At 40.7% G+C, this 25,024-nt stretch overlaps 1 protein-coding gene across 2 annotated transcripts in view; it reads right to left on the minus strand.

The window, feature by feature from the left end:
• The window catches only part of PTGER3 (prostaglandin E receptor 3), a 79,385-nt gene extending 63,743 nt beyond the window's left edge, over window positions 1-15,642 (minus strand). For both annotated transcript variants that reach the window (XM_037139962.2, XM_053655482.1), the window contains exon 1: window positions 14,749-15,642. In XM_037139962.2, the coding sequence (XP_036995857.1) occupies window positions 14,749-15,642 (894 nt within the window). The remainder of the gene's footprint in view (window positions 1-14,748) is intronic.
• Between the last annotated feature and the right edge of the window lie 9,382 nt (window positions 15,643-25,024).

Genomic DNA, 25,024 nt, shown 5'->3' on the forward strand with positions numbered 1-25,024 from the left:
CCCGACCTGGGCCGCCAGCTTCCTATGGCCTCTGAGCCCCCAGTATCCCTTCCACATATGCCCTCTGTACTTGGAATTCGGATTCTGATGTTTGCAACCGAGAACCAAGTTTAGGAAGGAGACTAGAGCTCTGAAGTCAAAAGATATTCCCATACTTCCTAACACTGATCTACAGCAAAGTTTAATTAGTAACAGATGCTAGGGGAAATTTTTTCAAAATATTCCCTGATGTTTTTTATAGAACAAAAGCTAACATTAAGAAATTTATTTCTAAATCCAGGCAAATCCTTAGTCTATTCTTGGAGAAAATTGCTACCATTAAATAAATTTAGAAGTCCGCCACCCAGCATGTTGGGTGTTACCACACCTACTGTGTAAATTGCCAGATTAACATCAAACCCAGATTATAACTCGCCCTTTATGGAAAATTCAAGAAAGGACTTCTTTTTTCTTCTCCAGTCTCCTTACTATGGTCCTAACATAGTGTGAGCGTTCAGATCCTGACACAGCCACCTCTGTTTCATTGTAAACTTAACATTATACTCTTAACTCACTTCTGACAATTGTGTGAGCCTAAATCTTTAATCATAGCTTAATAGAATTCACATTAGTCTTTGCAGATGAAGCGGGATTGTGAGAATGTATGTCATGTCTGTTTCTTGTATTCACAGAACAATAACGAGAGAGATAGAGAAAAGGGAGGGAGGGAGGAAGGAAGGAAGGAAGGAAAGACCTATGTTGAAACAATGCTTTAAGATGATGTTTTCACTGAAACATTGTATTGCTATCAAAGCAAAATTAAAACCCACATGCAGACTGTAAATATTACAATACCTTTTAACAAAAGGCTTTAAAAAAAGAACACAGTACAACTGCCTTTCTCTTTCTTCTTTTTTCCTGAAGCTAGCTTACTTTAGCTTGGTCTGAATCTTCTTCTGGGGTTCATGATTCTTGTGGCATCCTATTATTTTGTGAGCAAACTTTGCTTGCTTATCTTTCTCTGTGTGACTGTTCTGATTCATGTCTCAGAAAAAAAAATAGTGTACCCATTAGATAGAACTTAATCCTGACTTTACTCATTACTAGCTGTGCCAGCTTGGATCAATAACTTCCCTTCTAAGGAGCTAAATGGAAAATCATTTATGGACAGATATCCACCTCACTACCAGACCCACAGTGAAGAGAGGGCTCGATTTCCTCTCAAAGTCACAGAGCAGGCATTAGAGAAATCTCAGAATGTCGTATAACTCTGTCTTCCAGACACTTTCAGTTCTCCACCCTAATTCCAGCTGTTATCGTCTCACCTGGTCAAGTTCAATACCTGCTCTCCCCACTCCCACTCTGGCCCTTCTACAATCTAGTCTTCACGCAGCTTCTGGAAGGATCTTTTAAAAATGTAAATCCGTTCATGTCATTTCCCTGCTTCAAACCTTTCAGTGTTCTCTTAAAATCATGTTGAAACTCCGTAGTACAGACTTGCATGGCCCAACACGGTCTTTGGGCTCAATTTACAGCATTCCACGTCCTCTCTCACTGCACTTCGGCTATGCTGGTGTGCTTTCTATCCCTTGAATACATGAGGTGAGGGCCTTTGCTGTTCCCTTTGCCTACGCTCTTCCTGTAGATTGTTCACTGGTTCTTTCCTTTCATTCAGGACTGAGTTTAAATGTTACCTCTCAGAGATATTGTTCCTCCACAACCCAATATACAGAAGTCTCCCAGGCTCCCTCTATCCTATCATGCTATATTCTTTTCTTAAGAGTTTTTATCATAATCTAACTCCCAGTTTACTCATTTGTTGGTTGCTTTTCTCCCTCGACTAGAATTCATGTTCCTTGAGAGCAGGAAACTAGTCTATTGCACTACTATATTTCTAGCACCTAGAACTGTGCCTTAAACTTAGTAGGTACTCAACAAATAATCACTGAATGTATGAATGAATAGATAAATTATGAATGATACTCAGCTTGATGCCTATATTCAAAATTGACAATGAAAAATGACATTGCCTTTTTGAGTCAAAACCTCAAGTTTCTCTAGGGAATCATTCTGTAGAGAACACATTCCCTGCGGACAAGGGCCACACCATTGTAGCGCAGTGATATGCACAGAAGTGATGTTTAATAGTGTTGGTTAAATGATTTACTAGATCACAGCTGCTGTCCTTGACATTGTCAAGATTATTGCATGTTATTTTGCTGTTTGTAAAGTTAGTGTAACTCCTTGATAACTAATATAGAACTATTGTATCATATAATTAAAAAAATAAAACATGTCTCTATTTAAATTTAGTATTATTCCATAGAAACCAAGGACTAGAATTAGTATCATTCTAGCTCAATCAATGTAAAGGAAATAATTTTTTCTTTTAAAAAATATTTTATTTATTTATTTTTATATACAGGGGGATGGAGAAAGAGAGGGAGAGAAATATCAATGTGTGATTGACTCTTGTACACCCCCTACAGGGGACCTGGCCTGCAACCCAGACATGTGCCCTGATCAGGAATTGAACCGGCAGCGACCCTACGGTTCACAAGCCGGTGCTTAATCCACTGAGCCACACCAGCCAGCGCTAAGTTTTTCTAAGAGAAAGAACAACTTAAGGTGAATTTGGGCTACTCTGATGCTTGGGGAAAACAGCTTGGCCTTGGAATCTCATCTTGAAAACTTACTAGGTCTGTTAATTTGAACAAGTCATTCAACCTCTTTCAGCTTTAGTTTTTTCATTATCTATACATTGGAGCTAATAATGCCTACTTCAAAATGTTGTAAGAAATAAAGAAGATTATCTGTGAGAAAAAGCCTGGTACAATGCTTAGCCTTTAGAAAATTATCTGTGCCTCTTAAAAAGCAACAAATTTCCGATAAGTAAAGGTGTTCAAAGCTTAGACAATTTCACCAAGCTAGAAAGAGACTAAACATTACATGGTTGTTTCACTCAGTGATTTTATGAACCAAGAGATTTTATAATGTGAACCCTCTTATCATACAAATATGAAACATAAGTATAGAAAAGCAATACAACTCATCCAAAATGAAATACAAAATGTTACTCCCAGTCTTCAGTGCAATCTACCAGTGCACGTCCCCTCCTTTCCCCTTCCCCATTAGACTCTAATATTTCTTGACTTCAACAAACACAGATTACTATTCCCAGCACACCCGGCTCAATTTTTGATTCAGTGCTTCTGCATAGACAGCCTCCTCCCACCAATTCTATGCTGTCATGTCCTTTCCTTGTTTTAAAGCAACACTTAAAGGAAAATGTTTTTCCTTTTTAAGTCTCCATATCTCTATCTGACCCCAGTCCAAAGGGCTCTAATGCCTACTTCTCTAATTCATAAGGTAAACCTGAGTGATCTTTTAATACATAAAGCAGATCAAACCATTCTGTCACTCAAAGCTTTTAGTTGCTTTCCATCATACTTAAGATAAAAACCCAAACTTCCAAACAAAAATGACAAGGTTCTGCAGTTTGGCCCTGCCTACCTCCCTAGCCTTACCTGGAAGTCACTCTCTTTTCCTCCCGCAAATCCATCCATCTTGCCTTCCTTCAGTTCCTCCAATGACTCCAGCTCTTGTATATACACTGATGCCTTCACACACCACTTTCTCCTTCAAAGTGTCCTCTTTCAAGGTTCATCATAAATGACATGTTCTCAGCAAGGCCATCTATAACCACCTCACTCTTTACCAACACATCGAGGGGTCCTGTTCGACCCTCTCCTTCTTGCCTTCCTAGCACCTGACTGCTGTGGTGATGTGTGGAAGGGAACGCCAGCAGCTGCCCCCCACTTCCCTGTTCCAGTGGGCAGAACAAGTCCCATTGGAGCAGGTGTTAAAGAAGCAAGAATTATTTACTTTGGTAAATGTAGAATAGGTAGATTTACATGGCAGAAGTTTATGTGATATAACAAAGGAAAATCCTCATAATGCTCCTGGTACACACGGCTGGTCACTTGGGAAGAGGTAGACCATTATGCTTTGGGACCCCAGGGCCTTCTGGAAAAAAAGGAAAAAAAGCCAAGAGCTAACCTCTTCTCACAAGAAACTTGGAGCAGGGTGGCTTTGGCTGTATTTATTAGAAGGAAAGATATGAAAAGTCTTAAAAGACAATCCATTGTTTTATCAGGAAAGGGAAACTTGTCAGGAGGTGATCTGAGTACAACCCAGAGCCTAAGGACCTGAAAGGGAGGGCTGATTCTGGACAGAATGTGGCCTGAGGCCAGCTGCCCTCTGGGTCCATACTTTCTAGCACATTGGTTGCTCTCTGGGAATTACTGCTGAGCTTTGTGGCTGGAGTGCACTCAGGTTCTCTCTAATGATGGCATCCAAGTGCAGACACATGCACTGCAGCCTGGGCAGGGACGTGCTCCAGCAGAAGTGAGCAAGCAGCTGCCCAAACAAGGCCAATCTGAAATAGAGGAACCGTGTGGCAGTGGGAAACCACAGTAATGACCCATCAGACTGGTTATATTTGTTTATTCGCATGATTGTTTATTTACTGTCTATCTTAATATATTGAAAGCTTCACAAAAGAAGACAGCATGTCTGCCTGGCTTACCATCGGGGCTACCAAGGATAGCACTGTTAGAAGGAACAGCACTTGCGTAGAATACAGTGTGAATAGGGCCTCCTAGTGCTATGTAATTGCTCAACTCATACAACCATATGATTCAGCCCCGGTCACCATGGTATCACCACGGTGAGCAAAGTCGCAGGCATACAGCAACACTCAAGCAATACTTATTGAATGATTGTATTAAAAAATGCAAGGTCTACTTTGTCTGTTTGCTTACATTTTTTATGCTTCTTCCTAAGAAGTCTTTGGGTGTTTTCCTCCATGCATCTAATACAGTATGTCTGACGGGATGATTTTATCCACTTAGAGCCACAGGAAGTCAGAGCTGAAGAGAAGGTTAGAGTTTATCATTGTTTTATCTTACAGACAAGGAAAGAGAAAACCAGAAAGATAAAGTGACTTCTATCATGTGGCAGAAAAGTCATGACCAGAACCCAGCCAGGTCTCTTGCCTTCCGGTGCTCTAATCTTTTCCTGGTCCTCACCTGCTTTTTCAGTTATATTACTTTGTTCCTCACACGAAACAGGAGTGCCCACAAGTTGGTGGTCACTTAATCGCTAACCTTAGCACTTGCTGACACACTCATCAATTTGGGGAAATCTACCTGACTCAAACAAGGTGGTGTTAGCAGGACATTACCAGGGAAATTTCACACCTCAAGACTGCCGGCAGGGCTCTACTCTACGATCTGGCGAATTGCCCAAAATGCATCTGATTTTTCACAATCTCTCTTTAATTATTTCCAACATTAACAATATATCATACTTCTTTTTCCAAATTTGTATGAATCACACCAACAGCAGCACATTCTCAACCACAGAAAATGATACTTCCTAGGTATTCGGAAAGAGGAACAAAAAGATCAAATCTACAGGAAGTATCCAAGGATTAGTGGAAAGTATGTTTTTAAAATCATACTTGATTTTTTAATCAATTATTGCTTGCTTAACCTTTTGTTTTTATATTAACAAGATTTTTAAAAATAGTAATGGTGTTTGTTAAAGAATTTATCCTGTACTTATATTATTACATGACTCCTACTTAAATTAATAACTGCTTTTTTCCTTTTTAACAGAATTAAGGTGTGAAAAAAACCAAGCCTCCTCCGTCTTCCATTTTGGTCACCAACTTTTATGGTCAGATTTATGATCCTTAAACACCTACCATAAAAATCAGTGCTGGTTGGTTGTCCTGGCTGGTGTGGCTCAGAGGACTGAGCTTAAGCCCACAAACTGAGAAGTTAATAGTTTGATTCCCAGTCAGGGCACATGCCTGGGTTGCAGGTCAGGTCCCCAGTTGTGGGTGTGCAAGAAGCAACTGCTCATGTATCTCTTGCACACTAATGTTTCTCTCCCCCTTTCTCTCCTTTCTCCTCACTCTAATGTAAATAAATAAAATCTTTTAAAAAAATCAGTGCTGATAAAAGAATATATGATTTTGAATAAACACTGAGATCAGCCATTGAAATGTCCTCCTTATGAATGTTGCCCAAGAGAAACTCTGGGTGGGCCGACTGATGGTAAATTTGTAGGCTGTGTTATCTGTAGGTTGAAAACAATATTAATGCCGAGTCCGGACCTGGCCAAACTGTGAGACAGTTTACAACTGTACGATTCTCACACCTTGGTTTGATTTAAGGCTTGTGTAAACTCAGTTCTGAGCTGTGAGTGATTCTGTTCCGCCTCAACATTGCGGATCACCTGTGAAAATGAGGCAAACGGAGGCACAGGCTCTACCCTTAAGAAGTGTGTGGAATGAGCTAACCTAGGACAATAATTAGGCATACAATGAATTTGACTCGAACCTTTGCATGAGGACATGTCTGAGCACACCAGGAAACACAGGAAGAGGTGCCTGTATTTGAAGTGCCCTGGAGAGAAAGGAGACCTGGGTCAGACCTGTGGCAGCGGTGTGCAGAGCACAAGGTGGTGGTTATGCTCAGGTTCACCAGCGAGGGAAGATGGGATCCAGCACTTGTTAGACTTAGAGGGTTAACTGGCAGCTGTGAGGGGAAAAGTGTTCCAGAGCTGAGAGAACACAGGCGAGCACAGAGATGGTGGCTGGGCACAGGAGGAGGCACGAATTACAATTCCCTGTAAAAATTCATGCACCTGTGACTTACCTTTTTTTTTATTTTATTATTTTTTTTCTGAAAAGTTATATTCTCCACCACATTTTCCCCCAGTGAACTATAACTAATCACACTGTAAAACATCACTTGTCCGTTTTCTCCAGGTTCCTGAGGGAAAGGTCTATCTGAACACAAGTCGACATTATCATTCAGTAAAACATCACAATAGTATTCCTAATACAGAAGGAATATTCCAATTATGCTCATATGCATGTATCTTGGTTTTCATTACAATCTTGTGAAATGGACTAGGTAGGTGTTTTAATTACTATTTTACAGAAGAGAAGAAAATAGGTCACAAAAATATCAAGTGAGTTATCTAAGGTCACACAACTAATAGCTCATGTAACTGGGACAGAACCAGACCCTGTCTTCTGATCTGGGTGCTTAGATGGGGCGGTAACAAGCATGCATGGGGTACATCTGCATGGCAGGCAATTATGGTTCCTACGGAAAACAAAATCAGCACACAAGACTGATACTGTACCTACCCTCAGGAGGTCAATTAACCAGTATGTCCAATGAAGTATTACTCACATGGTGTCGGGGAAATACAAGGTCGGTGCTGTGAGGTCAAAGGGCCCGAGTACCCAATCAAGCCTAGAGAGGATCAGGAAAGGCTTCTCTATCAAAGCAACTTCTCGCTTGAGACCTTAGCCACTCCAGGAGGGATGGCTGCTTGGCAGCTCTTACGGAATGACAGAGGGGTAAAGCGGCAAGTGGGAAAAATGGAGAGAGAAGTGTTCTGAGTAAAGACAGCAGAGTCACAGAGAATTTTCACTCCACAGTGCTACTTTCCCTGGTGTGTGCATCTCTCTCATTAAAAAGTTACATGCTTTTAAATTTGATATAGTCCCATTTTTTTCTTTTATTTCCTTTGCCCTAGGAGATATACTAGCAAAAATACTGCTACGGGAGGTATCTGCAATTTTACTGCCAATGTTTTCTGCTAGGATTATTATGGTATCACAACTTACATCTAAGTCTTTTATCTGTTTCGAGTGTATTTTAGTGCATGGTGTAAGGCAATGGTCTAGTTTTCATGTACCACTCCAGTTCTCCCAACATCATTTATTGAAGAGGCTATTTTCACTCCATTCTATGCTTGTGCCCCTTTGGTAAATATTAGTTGACCACAGAGACATGGGTTTATTTCTGGGCTCTCTATTCTGTTCCACTGATCTATGTGTCTGTTCTTATCTCAGACTGTTTTGATTATAGTGGCCTTGTAGTATAGTTTAATATCAGGTATTGTGATCCCTCCTGCTTTGTTCTTCTTTCTCGAGATTGCTGAGCTGTTTGGGATCTTCTTTGGTTCCATATAAATTTTTGGAGTATTCACTCTAGATCTGTGAAATATGCCATTGGTATTTTAATATAAATTGCACTGAATCTATAGATTGCTTTGGTAGTATGGACATTTTAATTGTGTTAATTTTTCCAATCCATGAACATAGTATATGCTTCCATTTATTCATATCTTCCTTTTTGTTGTTTAGTGTTCTATAATTTCCTGAGTACATGTCTTTTACCTCCTTGGTTAAATTTATTCTTAGGTACTTTATTTTTTGTTCCTGTTGTCGTTTTTGTAGTAAATAAAAGCGTCTGCACAGCTAAGGAAACCATCATGAAAATGAAATGAGATCCAACTGTATGGGAGAACAGATTTGCCAGTGATACATTGGACAAGGATTTAATCTCCAAAATATATAAAGAACTCACACAACTCAACACCAAGAAGACAAACAATCCAATTAAAACGTGGGTGAAGTACCTGAATAGACATTTCTTCAAAAGAGTACATACAGATGGTCTGTAGACATATAAAAAATGCTCAACATTAGCTCTGGCTGGTGTAGCTCAGTGGATTGGGTGCGGGCCTATGAACCAAAGGGTCATGGTTCGATTCCCAGTCAGGGCACATGCCTGGGTTGCAGGCCAGTTCCCAGCAGGGAACACACAAGAGGCAACCACACATTGATATTTCTCTCCCTCTCTCCTTCCCCTCTAAAGATAAATAAATAAAAAATCTTTTTAAAAAATGTTCAACATCACTAGCCATGAGAGAGGAACAAATTAAAACCACAATGAGATATCACCTCACACCTGTCAGAATGGCCATCATCAATAAATCAACAAACAGCAAGTACTGGAGAGGATGTGGAGAAAAGGGACCCCAGTAGCCTGTTGGTGGCATTCGCAGACTGTGCAGCCATTGTGGAAAGCAGTATGGAATTTCCACAAAAAAACTAAAAATGGAACTGCTTTTGACCTAGTGTCTCCACTGCTAGGATTATACCCTAAGAATCCTGAAACACCAATTCCAAAAAACTTATGCACCCTTATGTTCATATCAGCACCATCTACAATAGGCAAGATTTGGAAATAGTCTAAGTGTCTATCAGTAGATGAGTGGATTAAAAAACTATGGTACATTTACACAATGGAATACTATGCAGTGGAAAAAAAGAAGGAGCTCCTACCCTTTGTGACAGCATGGATGGAAGTGGAGAGCATTGTGTTAATTGAAACAAGCCAGGCAGTGAAAGACAAACACCTTATGATCTTACCTATAAGGGGAATCTAATGAGCAAATCAAACAAATGAGGAAAATAGAACCAGAGGCATAGAATCCTGGAACAGACTGACAGCAGTAAGAGGGGTGGAGGGAAATGGGGTATCTTTGAAAGAAGGTGAAGGTGTTATTAGTCAAAGAACATACATGAAGGACCCAAGGACCTGGACAACGGTGTGGGGATGGACTATGGGAGAGGGGGCTTGGCAGAGGGGGGCAAAGGTGGAAAAATTGGGACGACTATAGTAGCATAAACAATAAAACAAAAAAGTCCCATGCTGTCCAATGATCATTTCCATATAAGAATGGATTACAATGTTTACTATAAAATGTCACATACACTTAGGAGACAAGATATAAGAGGAATTCCAAGAAAAATTAGACTTCTTTGATTATCCTCTTTACTCTATGAAAGTTGGAATTTTCTAGGGAAAAGAGGGACTTGAGAGGCCATCTAATAATCCTCAAGAAGCACAAGGCATGAATGAGATAAACATGGAACACTGGTGGATTATAAAAATATGACAGAAATGTAAGAAGTGTTGGGGGGCACTTCCCTCCCACTGCTTCCCTGTAATGCAAGGCCTATCTGAAAACTGAAAGAGGATACCTACGCCTCAGCACCCCCAGAAGAATCATCATCGTCTGTTACAAATGTTTGCAGTGTGTATTCCTGAGTGCTATTCCCAGAAACCCAAACCTGTGGAAACTTTCATAATTGAGTTGTTGACCTTCGCAGCTTTTTCAAAAGAGAAAAGCCAATGACTCACAATTGTGCTACAACTCTAGGCCATCTGAATTTCTTCAAATCTGATGGCTTAAGAACTGTTTAATTCTTGGCTCTCTCTGATAAACTCCAAATTTAAAAAAATCTGTGTTTTTTAGATTTGATTTATCTCAATCTTCAAGTTACTTGGGCTTCCTCGATATATCATTTAGATAATCCACCACCTTAATATACTGTGTCCAAAAGCCCTAGTCACTCAGGGTTCCCATTCTTACAAAACACAATCTACCAATCTTTTTCCAAAGTTTCTCATTCTGGTTTACTGAACCATGATTCTCCCAAATAAGAACACCTGAGAATAACATAAATAAAGACCTTAAATATCTGTTAGTCCTACCCCTGTACTTTATAGATACAAAGATATATAATTTGCATATATGACAGAAAGACATATAAGACTATAATTCATCACCTCTATGTAAGCTAAGCAAGCAAATACACAACAAAATTGAGAATAAACTCAGAGTCAGATATCCTTAATTATTCTAATTCTAATATTCTTTGCATCAGTTCTTTATTGGAATGATACAGAAAGTACTGCCATTCCTACAGGACGCAGTCCAATGAGGTAAATTTTCACAGTGAATAGGAGGTAGTAGCTAGGTAAGAAATGTTTGTCGAATCAATCACTCCTAAAATCGACCATTTCTGATAGCATTAGTTCTCTCTCACCTTTCCTCCTCTGACTCATCTCTTCCCACTGTCTCTAACCTAAAGTCCTAACGGCCTGAAGAAGCGAGCCATAACGAATGTCACTTTCCCTCGCCCTGCCCACACCTATTCACACTCTACTGCACCGCCGGTCTTTTCAAAATTCTCTCCCCTATTAAAAAAATAAAATAAAAATGGAGGCTGTATGGCCTACTGGTAAAACAAAACCCAAACACCCCATCCTCATCCTCTGTTCCCCTTAACCACCTCACGTGGCCCCGAGCTTCCCACACCGCCGTTCCCACAGCTCCAGCGCGTGCTCTGCTCTCTCCCGCTGGGCTCCCGGGCCCACTGGCTCTCAGCTCCGGGTTCAAGCTGTGCCATCCCGCTCTTCCAGGAAGCCTCCTCTGGCAAACTCAGGTGGACTTTCTTCCCAGAGTCAAAGGCATTCATTCATTACATCCTAACTTGTACTCTTCTCTAATTGTTTCACTCGTAAATGTGGGAATTCTGCTTTTCTGAACAGATTACAACTTTGACCGTTTTTCGTAAGTCTACTTAATACCCCTTGCATAGTACCTAAAATGTATGATAGTAAACTCAAAAAATGTAAAGAATCGAAAATAATTTCAATTCTTATAAAAGCAAATTATAGATGTTTCCTATAATGCCAATGCACATGTTTAGTCATTTCCCCTGAAACTATAAGCTTAATATGGCAGAAATTTATAGGTACGGAAAATTTGTAATTGAACAAAACTTTTTTATAGTATAAAACAGCATTATTTCTGTAAAGCAAGTCTATCACATGTAGTATATTTCAGGCACATTTTATTTGTCAAAATATATCAGTGATGCCTTAAATTTTAAAAAAAGTTACATCTACATTGTGAAATATGTTCTTGAGTCCAAGCGTCCATGTCTACATCTGCAGACACTGAGCAGGGAATGTGCTGGTTCAAGATCAAAGTCAAACGTTTCTAAGACTGCTTTTGTCCAGTTCCTGTTATAAATGAGTGGCTGTGTTCCTCATACCTCACTTTTTACATGGTCGATAGTTACTTTATATTTACTATTTTTAAGATAGCTCCAGTGTTAGCCATATTCTACCTGTATGAGGAATGTCTGGTTTATAAAAGCACAAAATGTACTCATAGCTTTTTCTCAGCACTCACCCAAGGTTATTGCTGCTTCTGGAATCTTGGCTATCATGTCAAATAACAGAACTATTTGGTGACTGTGGTGCATAAAAATAATTATACTAATAACAACAATAAAAAGTCAAACAGATTGCATTGCTGAGTCAACGGACTAATTCCAAAGAATGACAAATGAACAGAAATAGGACTAAGAATCATAGACACGGTGACACTATTTTCCACTGTACTCTCACTCGGTTTCACATCTTGTATTTTGTAAGGTGTCTGAAAAAAATAAGAGGTAAAAAACCTTTCATTGGCAACATAGAGAACCTCTATTTAAATATTTATGTGGTGGGAACTTGTAGCAGTTGCAATATTTTCTTATTCTCTTCTCTGCTAAGTCTTCTGGCAGTAACAACTGAATATTGTTATAATCATGACAGACTTCCAGGATAAAATATACTCGGGGTTCTTTTAAGGGGGGAGTTTGGATGATTCCCAACTCAACAAAAGCCAATAGGGAATCTGTATTTCACCCATAGTTAAGAAAAAGATGTAGAAAACAATCTCTCACTTTAACATTAATACACTACAAATTCAATTCACTAAGTTCTAGTGTTTTCATTCTTATAATTCCCTCACCTATTAAGAAAGTGGTTTGGCCAGTTTCTTTCTTTCCTTTGAAATAATTCCTGCTTTTTAGTGGAGAGCTTTCTGAAGATATTTAGAGATTTAATTTCAACGGCGCACAAAACAGAAGATAGAATTATTTGCTTCAGTTTAAAAAGTACCCATTTTGCAAATCTTTAATTTCTCCTCTTTGATATAATCAAGCATGTTTTAAGTTTAATGTTTTCATGAGATCTGAATTAATAGGATCTCTAAAAACAGGCTGCAAACCAGTAGATCTGTTTGAATGTAGGTAATAATTGAAATTAAATAAGGCTATTTCCAAATAGTCTGTCTTAAGAGAGTAAGTTTGGCCATCCTAGGTTACGATTCACAGAACTGATCTAAATTCTTCCAAGGCCACTAAGCTCATGGTATTAAAGTTTTAAAGTAAAAGACACAATACTGTGCATAGTATGTCTTCTAGTTTTAAAAAAATCTATACATTCAGTTAACTGTATGGGTAAGCATTTTATTCATATGAGTTAACTGCATTTTTTCCAGGATAAAAAAGAATATGATAGAGCCAACTCGGAGACGTGGGACTCAAATGACAGTCCTGAAAAATTCAGATTTTTCTTCATTGCCTTTAAAGTTATGTTAATTTTCATAGTTTATTAAAGTGTTCATTATATAACAACTCTTTTTCCCCAGTTTGACCACCTACACACTCCGTTCTTCGACCATAGAAGTAAGTATATCTAAAATTGGTGCTGGTTTTGATACACCACGGTGATGACATCAGCCTGAGTTCTAGCTCCTGGAACGCAGAACTGTGACCAAATAGCGGCTTGTGGTTGGAGCCAGCCTCAGGCACTTGGAATGATGCTGGACCCCCTAGGAAGTGCTTGCACTGAGAGTAAGCCAGTGGGCCCTGGAGGTCTTGAACTCTCCTTGTCATCACACGTCGTCAACGATTTGGAGCCAAGACTTGTGCTCCAAATATACTGCACCAGTGAAACGCAGGCCTTCTGAAATATCTGCTTTGTCCAATGAATGGGGAGGCTGGGTGGGGGGGTGGGACTATGGTTCTATTTTTAATACAAGAGAGTTAAAACTGTAAGTGGTGCACAACGTCAGTGTATTTAATATCACTGAACTGTACACTTAAAATAGGTAAAGTAGTAAATTGTATGCTACGTGTATTTTACCACAATTTAAAAGGAAAAACTAAATGTGTGTGGTTCTGAAAACGTGTGTCCATGGGTTTCAGAAGTTTTTCACAACTGTCTAATAAACTTCCAGGTCCAATATATAATGTGTCATATCTGTCAAGTCGCTATTTTTGCAACATAACTCCTATCAAGCCAGTCTGCCTAAATCAGTCTCCATCCATCAGGCATCAGTAAACAGTACTTACCCACAGAAATCTCCAACTAAAAGTGACAGAGGGAAGTGAGATGTAAGAGAGGCTGTTTTACAAAGCGCTTGTGGAAACATCACTTGCTCCTAGACTGTGCACCCTTTGAGGAGCTGGGAAGTGACGAAATCCCTACCTCCTATGCCAGGATTGGCCGGGCCCCCAGTCCTGAATAGGTTCCACAAGGGTGAATAAAGGCTGGCCATCAGGAGTTACAAAACTTCGAGGGTCCAATGACTGTCAGTTCAAGCATTTCCTAGGGGGTCCAACATCATTCTCAATGGCTGAGGTTGGCTCCAACCACAGATGCACCTTTACTCTCCTGCCTCTGGTCTAGAGTGAGCTTTCAAGGAAGGTAATTGTGGGCTGTGCTGAAAAGTGCACAGAGGCTCAGAACCTGCAAGAGGGCTGTGTCTGCCTGTGGTCACAGGTAAAGGATTTTTGCAGAAAGTCACCTCAGCATTGGGAGGGGTGTTTGAAATAAGGGGGAAACCCGCAGCCACAGGTTACTGTTGTCATTGCCAATATGCCCAGGAGAAACCTCCATCTCTGTACCGGCACTGAACTCATACCTGGGTATTCTCTTAACTCCCTCCGATTACAGTGTGAGTGCCCCTGTGGTCTCCATATGTGTGTAACCAGAACCTAAGGCAATGGATGGCATTTGAAGTTGCTCAGCAAGTTAAGTGAGGAACTCAACTCAGAAGCTTCAACCAAGATTGTTCAGACAGAAAGTCTTCCCCAAGCCGTGTGACTGCAAACACATCTGTGCAGGAGATGTCACTTTGAGAAGTCTCTATCGTCCTCAGGCGCCCCACCCAGCCCTCTGCACACCAGGAACTACCTACCAGCAGTGGCGACCAGCAGACCGACAGCACGCACATGATCCCCATGAGCTGGATGGCCGTCTCAGTCGTGATCCGGCCCCACTGGGTGCTGGACTGAGAAGCCGTGGCCTTGGCCCGACAGCGGGACACCAGGGCCTTAATGGTGGCCAGGTTGCAGGCAATGGTGACGGTCAGCGCCAAGAGCCCTAGGAAGGCAAAGGTAGAGGCAAAGAAAAGGTTGCCCCAGTTCGGGGGGGAGCTAGTCCCGTTGCCACCTCCTCCGGTGCTAATGAAGCACCACGTCCCGGGCCACTGGATGGTGTACTGGCCCACGCCCAGCACCGGCAACAGGGCGAAGGCGAGCACCGCCAGCCACACGCCGAGCAGCACACAGCGGGTGACGCGCGTCTTCATGTGGCTCGCGTACCAGTGCGGGGCCCGGATGGCCAGCGCCCGCTCGACGGCCATGGCGCTGGCGACGAAGAGCGAGGAGAGCCCGAAGACTGTCATGGTCAGGCCGAAGAAAGTGCACAGCCTTCCCGACGGGTCGAGGTGCTCCCAGCGCTGCTTGGACAGGTACACGACGATGACCACGGGGCTGGTGAGCAGCTGCCCGACCATGTCGGTGAGCGCCAGCCAGCCGATGCACAGCAGGAACGACTTCTTGCGCTTGCTCTCCCGGCGCCGGTAGCTCCGCGACACCAGCAGCATGGCCAGCGCGTTGCCCACGAAGCCGGTGATCAGCATGGTGATCGGGAAGACCACGGACACCGAGCGGCAATCCTCTCCGGTGTCCCGGGCACGCGTGAGGTTGCCCCGCGCCTCCGCGGAGCGCTCGGGCTCCCACAGGCCCGGGTAGGAGTAGTTGAGACGGGCGCAGAAAGGGGCGCTCCCGTCGCCCCGGGCCTCCTTCATGTCGGCTTCGAGGTGAGGACGGGACGGCGCCCGGGGAGCGGCAGCGGGAGCAGGTAGACGGCGCGCGGGAGGCGGCGAAGGTCGGGCGCGACCCGGGCTGGTGCCGGGGCGGGGCTGCCTCCCATGGTGCGGGCGCAGCCGCCGGGGACTCGGCTGCGTCGGCCGCCGCGGCGCCGGGCTCTCGCGCCCAGCAGGAGCCGCGCCGTCGGCCGTGGGCAGCGCGGAGCTCCCTCCCGCCGCGGCGGCTGCGCCCCTTCTATAGGCCGAGGGGCGGGGCGCCCGTGGGGTGCGCCCGCCGGTGCGGCGGGAGGGGCGGGGAGAGGCTGCGCCGCGCGTCTCGGCGGCGGTGCGGCGACCCGGCCCCGGACGCGAGAGCCGGGGAGAACCTCCCGGAGGGACCCTCCGGAAAAGCCCGGTTCGGGCCGACCGGACGCCCTTCCCCGCTCCGCGTTTCCCCGGGTCTCCGCCAGCGGAGTGTCCGTGGGCGGCGGGACCGAAATGTTCGCTGGGCTTCCCAGCCCCGGGCGAGTTGCCGAGACCCACCGAGGACGCCTGCTCTGCTCCTTTTCCACCCACAGGGACGGGATCCTGCCCCTGCAGATCTTTGGTAACCCTGGCGAGCGTAACTCACCTGTCCCCAAGTAATCTAGGCAAACCACACTCCTTTGCTGGCTGATCCGGAACTTTTTCCCTTTCCACTTCGGGATTCAGTGGTGATCAGGAGCGGGCCCGGCTGCCCTGTTCCCTGGAGCGCACTGAAACTTAGAAAACTGATAGTAACTCCAGACTCAAGCAAACAGGTACAGGGAAACAAAATCTGCTGGTCGAATTAGAAAATGAAGATGTCCCAACTACCACCTCCCACCGAAAGTCCCCCTTCCCTCCCTCTTAAAAACAAGTCAGCTAAATTAAAGTGAGCAGAAGTGGCTAGAGGCAGGTGGCAGCCACTTCCATGCATGAGATGGTGAAGTAAACCGCTGCCAGATGTGGGAAATGGGCGGAGGGGCGGGGGCGGGAGCCGCAGGGAAGCGAGTGCTCTTGCAAATCCTCCAACCATTCTCCACCCCTTGCCCATTCTCATACAATTAGGACTGGAAACTGTAACTCTCAGTGAAATGGGCACAATTGCCTAGTGATCTCTTTTACTGAGACAATATTTTATGTGTTTTCACAAGTGTTTTCCCATTTTATCAGAGATTCTCCAAGATCCTGTTGCTAGTATCACTCCCCTTTTATGGTGAGGTAACTGAGACTCCGTGAAGTTAAAAGATATATGCCCAAGGTCTTAAAGCATCCCCCGTCTCCGTCTTCTTACTGCAGGCACAGTGTTCCTCACATAGATACATACCATCATCAGGTGAAAATCAATAGTAAGACCAGGTATTGACGAATCTGGAAAGGTGCTTTTTTTTTTTTCATCTCTTCACGTTGTCCAGGAAATGAAAAGATTTTTAAAAGTTATTCACAAACTTCACTATTCCTCACAGTCAAGAAATTAGACCTAATCATATAGTACTGTGAAGACCATTACCCAGGCTTCAGATGGACTTTTGGAGCTGGTCGGGTTACTTTGTTTTTTTTCCAGCTGAGTTGGTATTTTCTGGGGATGTAAATGAATGGTAGGTGATGTGACAGAATATGTTCTCCTGCATTCTTTATTTTTGTGTTATTTTATTCTGTATGAGAACTTGAAAAAACATCGTTGGTTGGAGAGAAGCAAAAATGTAACTTAAACTCCATTTTAACAATATGCATTAGTCACATTACTAATTTCATTTTATGTTTTACTGTTACTTAAAATTTTTTCACTTCTCAATTTTCTTTTTAAATGTCATGTTTCTATTAGAACAATAGGTAGGAATAATGAAGAGGTTTGCTTTTTAAATGTTCCCTAAACTTTGTCTTACTAGCTTCAATGAATCTTACCCCCCCAGATTGGGTGTTTTTTTTAGAATGTCATTTGAAAAGTAGAATACTTTATGGTAATCTTAGATATACACTTTATCCAAAGAGAAAACATATTAAATTTAATTTTTCATTAATAAATTTCTAGCACAACTGTTTATTTAAAAATCTGATCTTTTCATGATTCATATCATATAGTTAAAATAACGAAGCTGCGTTATTCTCATTTATAAATATTTGACTTCTTTAAACTTTTACTTTCTCAATGAGCAAACAAAATGGAAAACAGGGAAGTTGTGGAACTGGGTGAAAGACACAAAGAGATTAACAAATACAATTTGATAGTTACAGAATAGTTATGGGAATGTAAAGAATAGCATAGGAAATATAGTCAATAATATTGTGATAACTATGTATGGTGCCAGGTGGGTACTAGAAATATTGGGGGAAACACTTTGCACAGTATATGATTGTCTAACCACTATGCTGTACACCTGAAATTAATAGAAAATAATTTTAAAAGTAAACTGAAATTGAAAAATAAAATGTAAATTCTTAAAAAATAAAAATGTGAAATCATAACAATTTTTCTTTACGTTCTTCATTGAAGTGCATGCTGTAGTCAACTGGACTTCATAGAATAGGAACAAACTATCAGGCCAGGTAGTACCCAATTGTTAGCCTCTTTTACTCACCTCTACACTGATGCACCAAATGTGTTGCATTTCAGATCTTTTATGTAACACTTCCTTTCTTTCAGCATTTTGATTCATTCTAAGTGATCTGCTTTGTTGCTATTAGCATTGCAAACCAGTAATTTTGGGGATCTGAGGATTCATGCAAGTAGGGCACTCACACTTGGATTGTTTGACACTTTGGTGTTAGAAAAATAGTGTGAATTTCTAAATTTTGGTCACCAGCACCCTCTTGTGTCCAAAAGTCTAATAACATGCTGTACACTAAAAATTTCTGAGACAAATACATTCTTTGCTTAAGGAAACTCCGATACCTTTCCTAAAGGTTAACTTATTTTTATTTTATTTTATATTATTTTATATTTTATTTTATTTAAAGATTATTTTTTACAGAGGGGGAAGGGAAGGAGAAACATCAGTGTGTGGTTGCTCCTCGCGTGCCCCCTTCTGGGAATCTGGCCTGCAACCCAGGCATGTGCCCTGACTGGGAATCCAGCTCACCACCCTTTGGTTGGAAGGCCAGCACTCAATCCACTGAGCCACACCAGCCAGGGTGGGGTTTACTTACTAATACATAACTCTGGTCATTTTGTTTTCCTTTGAGTGTACAAACTGGCATGTCTGCTTAATCAATAAACCAGTAGAGTATTAAAGTTATAGAGTCAGATAATTGAAAGACTATGTATTCAAATACTGTTCAAAAATTAATGTAATATTAACCCATTATATATTTTAGCTAAATTTTTGCCCCAGAAATGATTTTAATCTACAAATCATATGCCTTCTATAGCTTACATTTTAAAATTTGTGACAATATTAAATTTATTCTGTTTACTTTCTACTAAACTTCTATTAAGAAATCTTTTTTAAAAGATTTTATTTATTTATTTTTAGAGAGAGCAGAAGGGAGGAAGAGAAGGAGAGAAATATCAATGTGCAAGAGACACATCAAATCAGTTGCTTCTCACACACCCTCAGATGGGGACCTAGCCTGCAACCCAAGCATGTGCTCTGATGGGGAATTGAACTGGTGACCTTTCAGTTCACAAGCAGGCATTCAATTCACTGAACTACACCAGCCAGAGCCTATTGAGAAATCTTAACACAGACATGGGTTAAAAAAAAAAAGTAAATAACTAGGTTAACATAATCAGGCCTTTGATTACCTCATTACGGATGGAAAATAGCTGCCATTCTTACTCCATGGCATCAACTGGTAATTTCAGCATATTTTTTAGTCATTCGCTCATTCAGTAAATATTTATTGAGCATACCATGTCAGACACTGTACAAGTTGTTAGAAATACAGAAAAACACACAAAAGCCTATACATGCATGGAGTTTATATTTTAGTGCAAAACTCTTTGATATTTTTAATCCAAAAATCACTGCAGCAAGAATGTTAACCTCAGTGGCTTTTGTGATTTGCCATGGTGGTAGGATCTCAAATGAAACCCAATTTAAAAAACTATATAGTTTTTATGAAAATTTGGAAAAATATGTAGTTTTCATTATCAGATGAGAATTATCTCAGGAACCCAAAGTAAATTTAACACACAAATATCAATCGATGCAATTCCCATTTTAACAAAATATATGAGATGCTTTAAAGTCATTGTTAAATCAAACATCTGGGTACACTGAGTCCCTTTGAATTGACTGCCTTTTCTTCAAAGTTTTCTTCCAATTTCATTACATGACTGCCAATTTTTAATTGAAAATTAGTCGTTATCGTTAGTATACTGTAGTGACTGTGAATTCCATTGTTTTCTCCTGAAAGGTTACTGAGTTGGGGGTTCTGTTAGGCAGTTAACTTGGCTGGATTCAAACTGCCAACACTTCCTTTCCTGTGTTTTGCAGCTGCTGCTACCTCTGCTGTTTTCATGTTTTCTAATGGCTGCTCTACAAACAGGTTCCCTGTGGTCTAATTTACCGTATCACTCCGTAATTTGTAGATGAGGGAGTGCTGGGGACCACCCTCTCTGGGGTTTCATTGATTAGGGGGAATTCTCGGAACAGAAGCATTCATTCCACTTCAAACTCTGGCTTCCACACCTTTTTGCTTCAAGTCAGTCTTCCCCTCTGCTGGGGTAATAGAGGTTCATATGGTAACTTGGGCTTGGCACACCTTGGGCTCTGGGAGACCAGGCACAGACTGCAGTTCAGGAGTGATGGGAGTCACACTCATCAGAAGTGATTTCTGGCACGTCATCTGACTGTCAGAGCTCTCCAGGTCACTGCAGATGCTCTCCAGCTGGGCCAGGATGTTTTCTCATTTGTTTCAGGTGAAAGGGTAAATCTTGTTCTGAAGCAAAAGTTCTCTGCTTATTTCTCCAATATTTTCCATTCTTGAAACGAAAATTAGATAAAGTTTAACTTTTTTCCTAATATATTTCAAAGTTGTGCATTCCCTTCTAAGCACTGCTTTAAGCTGAATCTCACAAATATTTTTATCATTCATTCAGATGGCATTCCATTGTCATTTCTTCTCCCATTGTAGAGATGTTTAATTCCAAACTTTTACTTTTTAGTTTTGTCATTGATTTCTAGTTTAATTCCATAGTGGCCAGAAAAATCTCTTCTGCGATAAATCCTTTGAGAATTGTTGTATGAATTAAGTAGTGTTACCTCAGTACTCATTAATTCGTTCCAAAACTCCTGAGTGCCAAGTATTGAATAATAAAGCACGGGGCGACATTGTGACTTACACAAGTTCTAGCAAGTGCCTAGTGCTGTTTTTTTCTTGTCAAAATGCGGTGAGTACAATTTTTTTTTAAAGATTTTATTTACTTATCTTTAGAGAGGAAGGGAAGGAGAGAGGGAGAAATTACAATGTATGGTTGCCTCTCGTGCGTCCCCTGCCCAGAACTGATCTGCAACCCAGACATGTGCCCTGACTGGGAATCAAACCGCTATCCTCTGGTTCGCAGGCCTGCCCTCAATCCACGGCACTATACCAGCCAGGGCCGATGAGTACAGGTTTGATGAGTTCTGAAGCCTACAAGTACTGAGGTATGACTGTACATGTAAATGTTCCACATGCAGCTGTTGTGTATAGTGTTTGATAATAGGTGAAATTGGTTGTTCAGGTATTTTACATACTTAACATTTTTCCTATTAGTTACTGAGTATTTAGTATAGATTTCTGAACTATGGGAATCTATTTGTTCTTTCAGGTCTATGTTTTGCAATTACATAATCAGGTACTACAAGATTGATTACCTTAATGTTAAATTTGTCCTTTTATCATTTTGAAGTGTTCCTATGCATCACCTTGCTACATCATGTATTGGTTAATATTGTCATGGTACCTTTCCATCTTATCTTCAACCTCTGGTCTTACTCTGAATGTCTTATAAAAGATATAATGGAGTTTAGGAATTTTATTTTAATCCTGCCTGATAATCTGTAATTTAAGTGGGCTGTGCAATTCACTTTTATTTACTTACTGATATGGTTTAATTGGCCTGGTATACTTCATCTATTTTTTAAATTTAAGAAAAAATCATAATCAAATCTTATTTTTCTCATGTGAACTTTTTTAAGTAACCACTATTGAATTGTATCTTATAAATTATGTTCCCTTGACTTACTAAGTGCTATCTTGTTTTGAATATGAAAGTGTAACTTTCAACTGCTTAAGCAAGCCTTCTCGGGCCATTCTCATCCTATCAAGTATCCTTTCTGTTTTCCAAACAGCAGCCAAATTTGTTTATATTAAAACTACACCATTTCAAACCTTTCAGTATTTTCCAACTATTCTTGGAATAGTTGTATTCTTCAAATACAATTCAAATTTCCCTCTCTGGCCTGTAAGCCTGACATGATAGGGCCTCTCGACCACCTTATGGCATTTTTTATCTAGCCATACAGCAGTTTTTCTGGCTATATCATCTTAATAATACTTTGCAACTCTGGCACAGCTCTTTTAAGAATTAGGCTCCCAAGGATTATTTGCCTGACCTTTAGGTCTTCTACTTATCACCATATATAAACCACTCCTACTTTTTACTTCCTTCCCAGTACTAACCAAAATTTGTAATTGTTTCCCCTGCTTTAATGTATAATTCACAACAATATATTTCACCATCTAATCAGTGAGTTCACTGCCTAGCACATGGTAGAAACACCATCGACATACAATCAAATATTCTTTCTTATGATCTAGATATCGATGCAAAATTACCCTTAAAGGCCTGTACTAAATGAAAAAAATTAAGGATTTTACAGTAATGAAGAGATCGTATTGATTCAAAAAGCCCAGCAAATACAGGGTGGGGCAAAAGTAGGTCCCCATCCTGTACTATCAAGACAGCATTAACTAATGACACAGAATGTACTATCAAGATAGCATTAACTAATGACACAGAATGCAATGGTGTGCATGATACATTCAATGTGTTAAATGTGTGTTGTGTCTAAATGTGTTAATTCCTAAAAGTTTCCTTTTATACCCAAGTTAACTTAAAATTCATATTTTTCTCCCCTATTTTTTGACACATAAAGGAAAGGTCTTCCAAGCATAGAGGAAACATGGGTTTGCTACTTTCCAGTAAATTTACCAAACTCACAGGTTACATTTCTCATGTCAGATACTTGCCTTAGACCTTGATATGGAATGCTTTGAGAAACCTGGATTTAAATCCGTTTCCATGATTATTAATTTGAAAGAACTATGAAAATAACTGTTACAAGTGCCATGTCCCAATATCCAATGGGGTTGGCTCAGCAGCACAGGGTATACAGCCTGAGTAATAGGCTCTTTAATTTCTGGTAGAGAATGAGCGACACCTTTTGACCTTTCTTGATTTTAATGCATTAACAATGACAGTTTTAAGTGTTACATAGGGCAATGAAATCTTGTAATTCAAATCATACCATTTACAAAGGTACAAATATGTCCTGTGTTCTGATTATGGTAACTAGTACCAAATTAAAATTCTTAAGTTCTCATAGCCACATTTTTTTCAAGTTACAAAAATGCAGATGATTTATTTTCCCTGCCTAGAATTCTGACGTGGAGAAGTATTTTATTGACAAGCAACATTTTCAAGTTTGGTATCAAGCTATGTTCTTCTAAGCCTGAGCTTTCAAACTACACTTCATTATAGAAGCATTTTAATATACACTGAACCATTTTCAACTTTATTACCTTTATTACTTGTGATGTTCCCACACCACAAATAAGGCCATTTTCAAAAAATTCATTGCTTACTTTTCAAATAAGGCACCACACTGCACTTAGATCACAGGTGTACACTCTAAGGGAACTCAACTTACCAATGGTGAACCTGCTTAGCTTACTATCTTCACAGAGGCGTTAGAAATAAACCAGTATTTGACCTAAAATATTACTGTCAGCATAATTTTTAGTGCTTCTGTCTTTGATGGTATTAAAAAGAATCTAGTTTTCCAAATGTACGCCTGTAAGGCTGACTGTTGATCTCACTGCTATTTTAGTTGTTTGCAACAGAGGGTATATACTCTAAATACCGATTACAATGAACAATTTATTTACATGAAACTTCTAGAGCTCTAGAACACAATGAAGCCATGGCTGGACTGCTAACTTTAAATCTTTTTCAGCTTGTAAAGAAATGGTCTTATTAAACTTGAAGAGGGAAAGAAAAAGTTCTCCTGGAGACTTATGTTTGATAACTGGTTCTGATGTTGGTCTATCTTGCAAAGATATGTATCAGAATAAAAAATCCAGTAATCATGTTTTTCAGTAAAAACAAGCCTCTAATTATTAGTACCGGGAAAAAATACAACTGATCAAAATCTCAAAGATATTAACTCCCTTGTCAAACATTAATTGCTTGCTATGACAGAATGTTCTAGAGGCTGGCAATAGTGGGTCAAGACAGGGACTATCAAGAAATTCACCTAACTCCTGTGGCAACTCAGGTACCATGATGGTATCCTATTCTGAACTGAGTTATTAAGTCCAAGGGTGAAAGGGATGATAGCATATTGTGTGTGGGGCACGCAAGTCATGGGAAACTTGTAGGAGTCTATCAAAAGTAGTAGTTGAGCATGGTTCATGTGGAGTATGTACAAGCTGTGTCCACAGCATGACATTTGTGGTGAGACAGGATGAGGCGGTGAGGTGTCAGTACGTAAAAAGTGAGAGGCAACCACACGTTGATGCTTCTCTCCCTTTCTCCCCCCTTTCCCCTCTAAAAACAATAAAAACAAAAACATATTTTTTATGACAGGTAAAAGGATTTTAGTTTAAAACAGAATGCTGGTAAGACACTGAAAGAACATAAATGATTGTATCAGAGATTAAAGGATCATTGCTTAGTAAATAAATTGGGCAAATCCTATGGAAAACCTATTTGCCAGATGGAACTGGAAACGAGATGACCACTTAGGAGTCAACTGTAATATCTTAGCCTACAAACTGTAACAGCAGTAGTAATAAAACTGTGCGTTTGAGGTAGAACTACCAAACCAAATCAATCAGGTTTGGTTTGTAGTGAGGAAACAAAATAGCAATCTAAGGATTTTCAAATTTCTGATAATGCTATGTAATATGAACTTTAGCACTGATTTCGATGCACTGATAGTTTAGGGGAACTTACATATGGTGAAACTAACATTTGTTTAGAGGGAGATACACTGTAGGCAGAGGAATGGGTTTGATGCTGTGAAAGAAATTTGAGTATTAGTATATTATCTTAAACCCTGGCCAGCATGGCTTGCTGGGCTGGGCATTATCCCACAGACTGAAAGTCACAGTGCGATTCCCAGTCAGGGCACATGCCTGGGTTGTGGGC

This window comes from Artibeus jamaicensis, unplaced genomic scaffold (genome assembly GCF_021234435.1).
Source record: "Artibeus jamaicensis isolate MK-2021 breed Jamaican fruit bat unplaced genomic scaffold, CSHL_Jam_final scaffold_1019, whole genome shotgun sequence".
NCBI classification, from domain to species: Eukaryota; Metazoa; Chordata; class Mammalia; order Chiroptera; family Phyllostomidae; genus Artibeus; species Artibeus jamaicensis.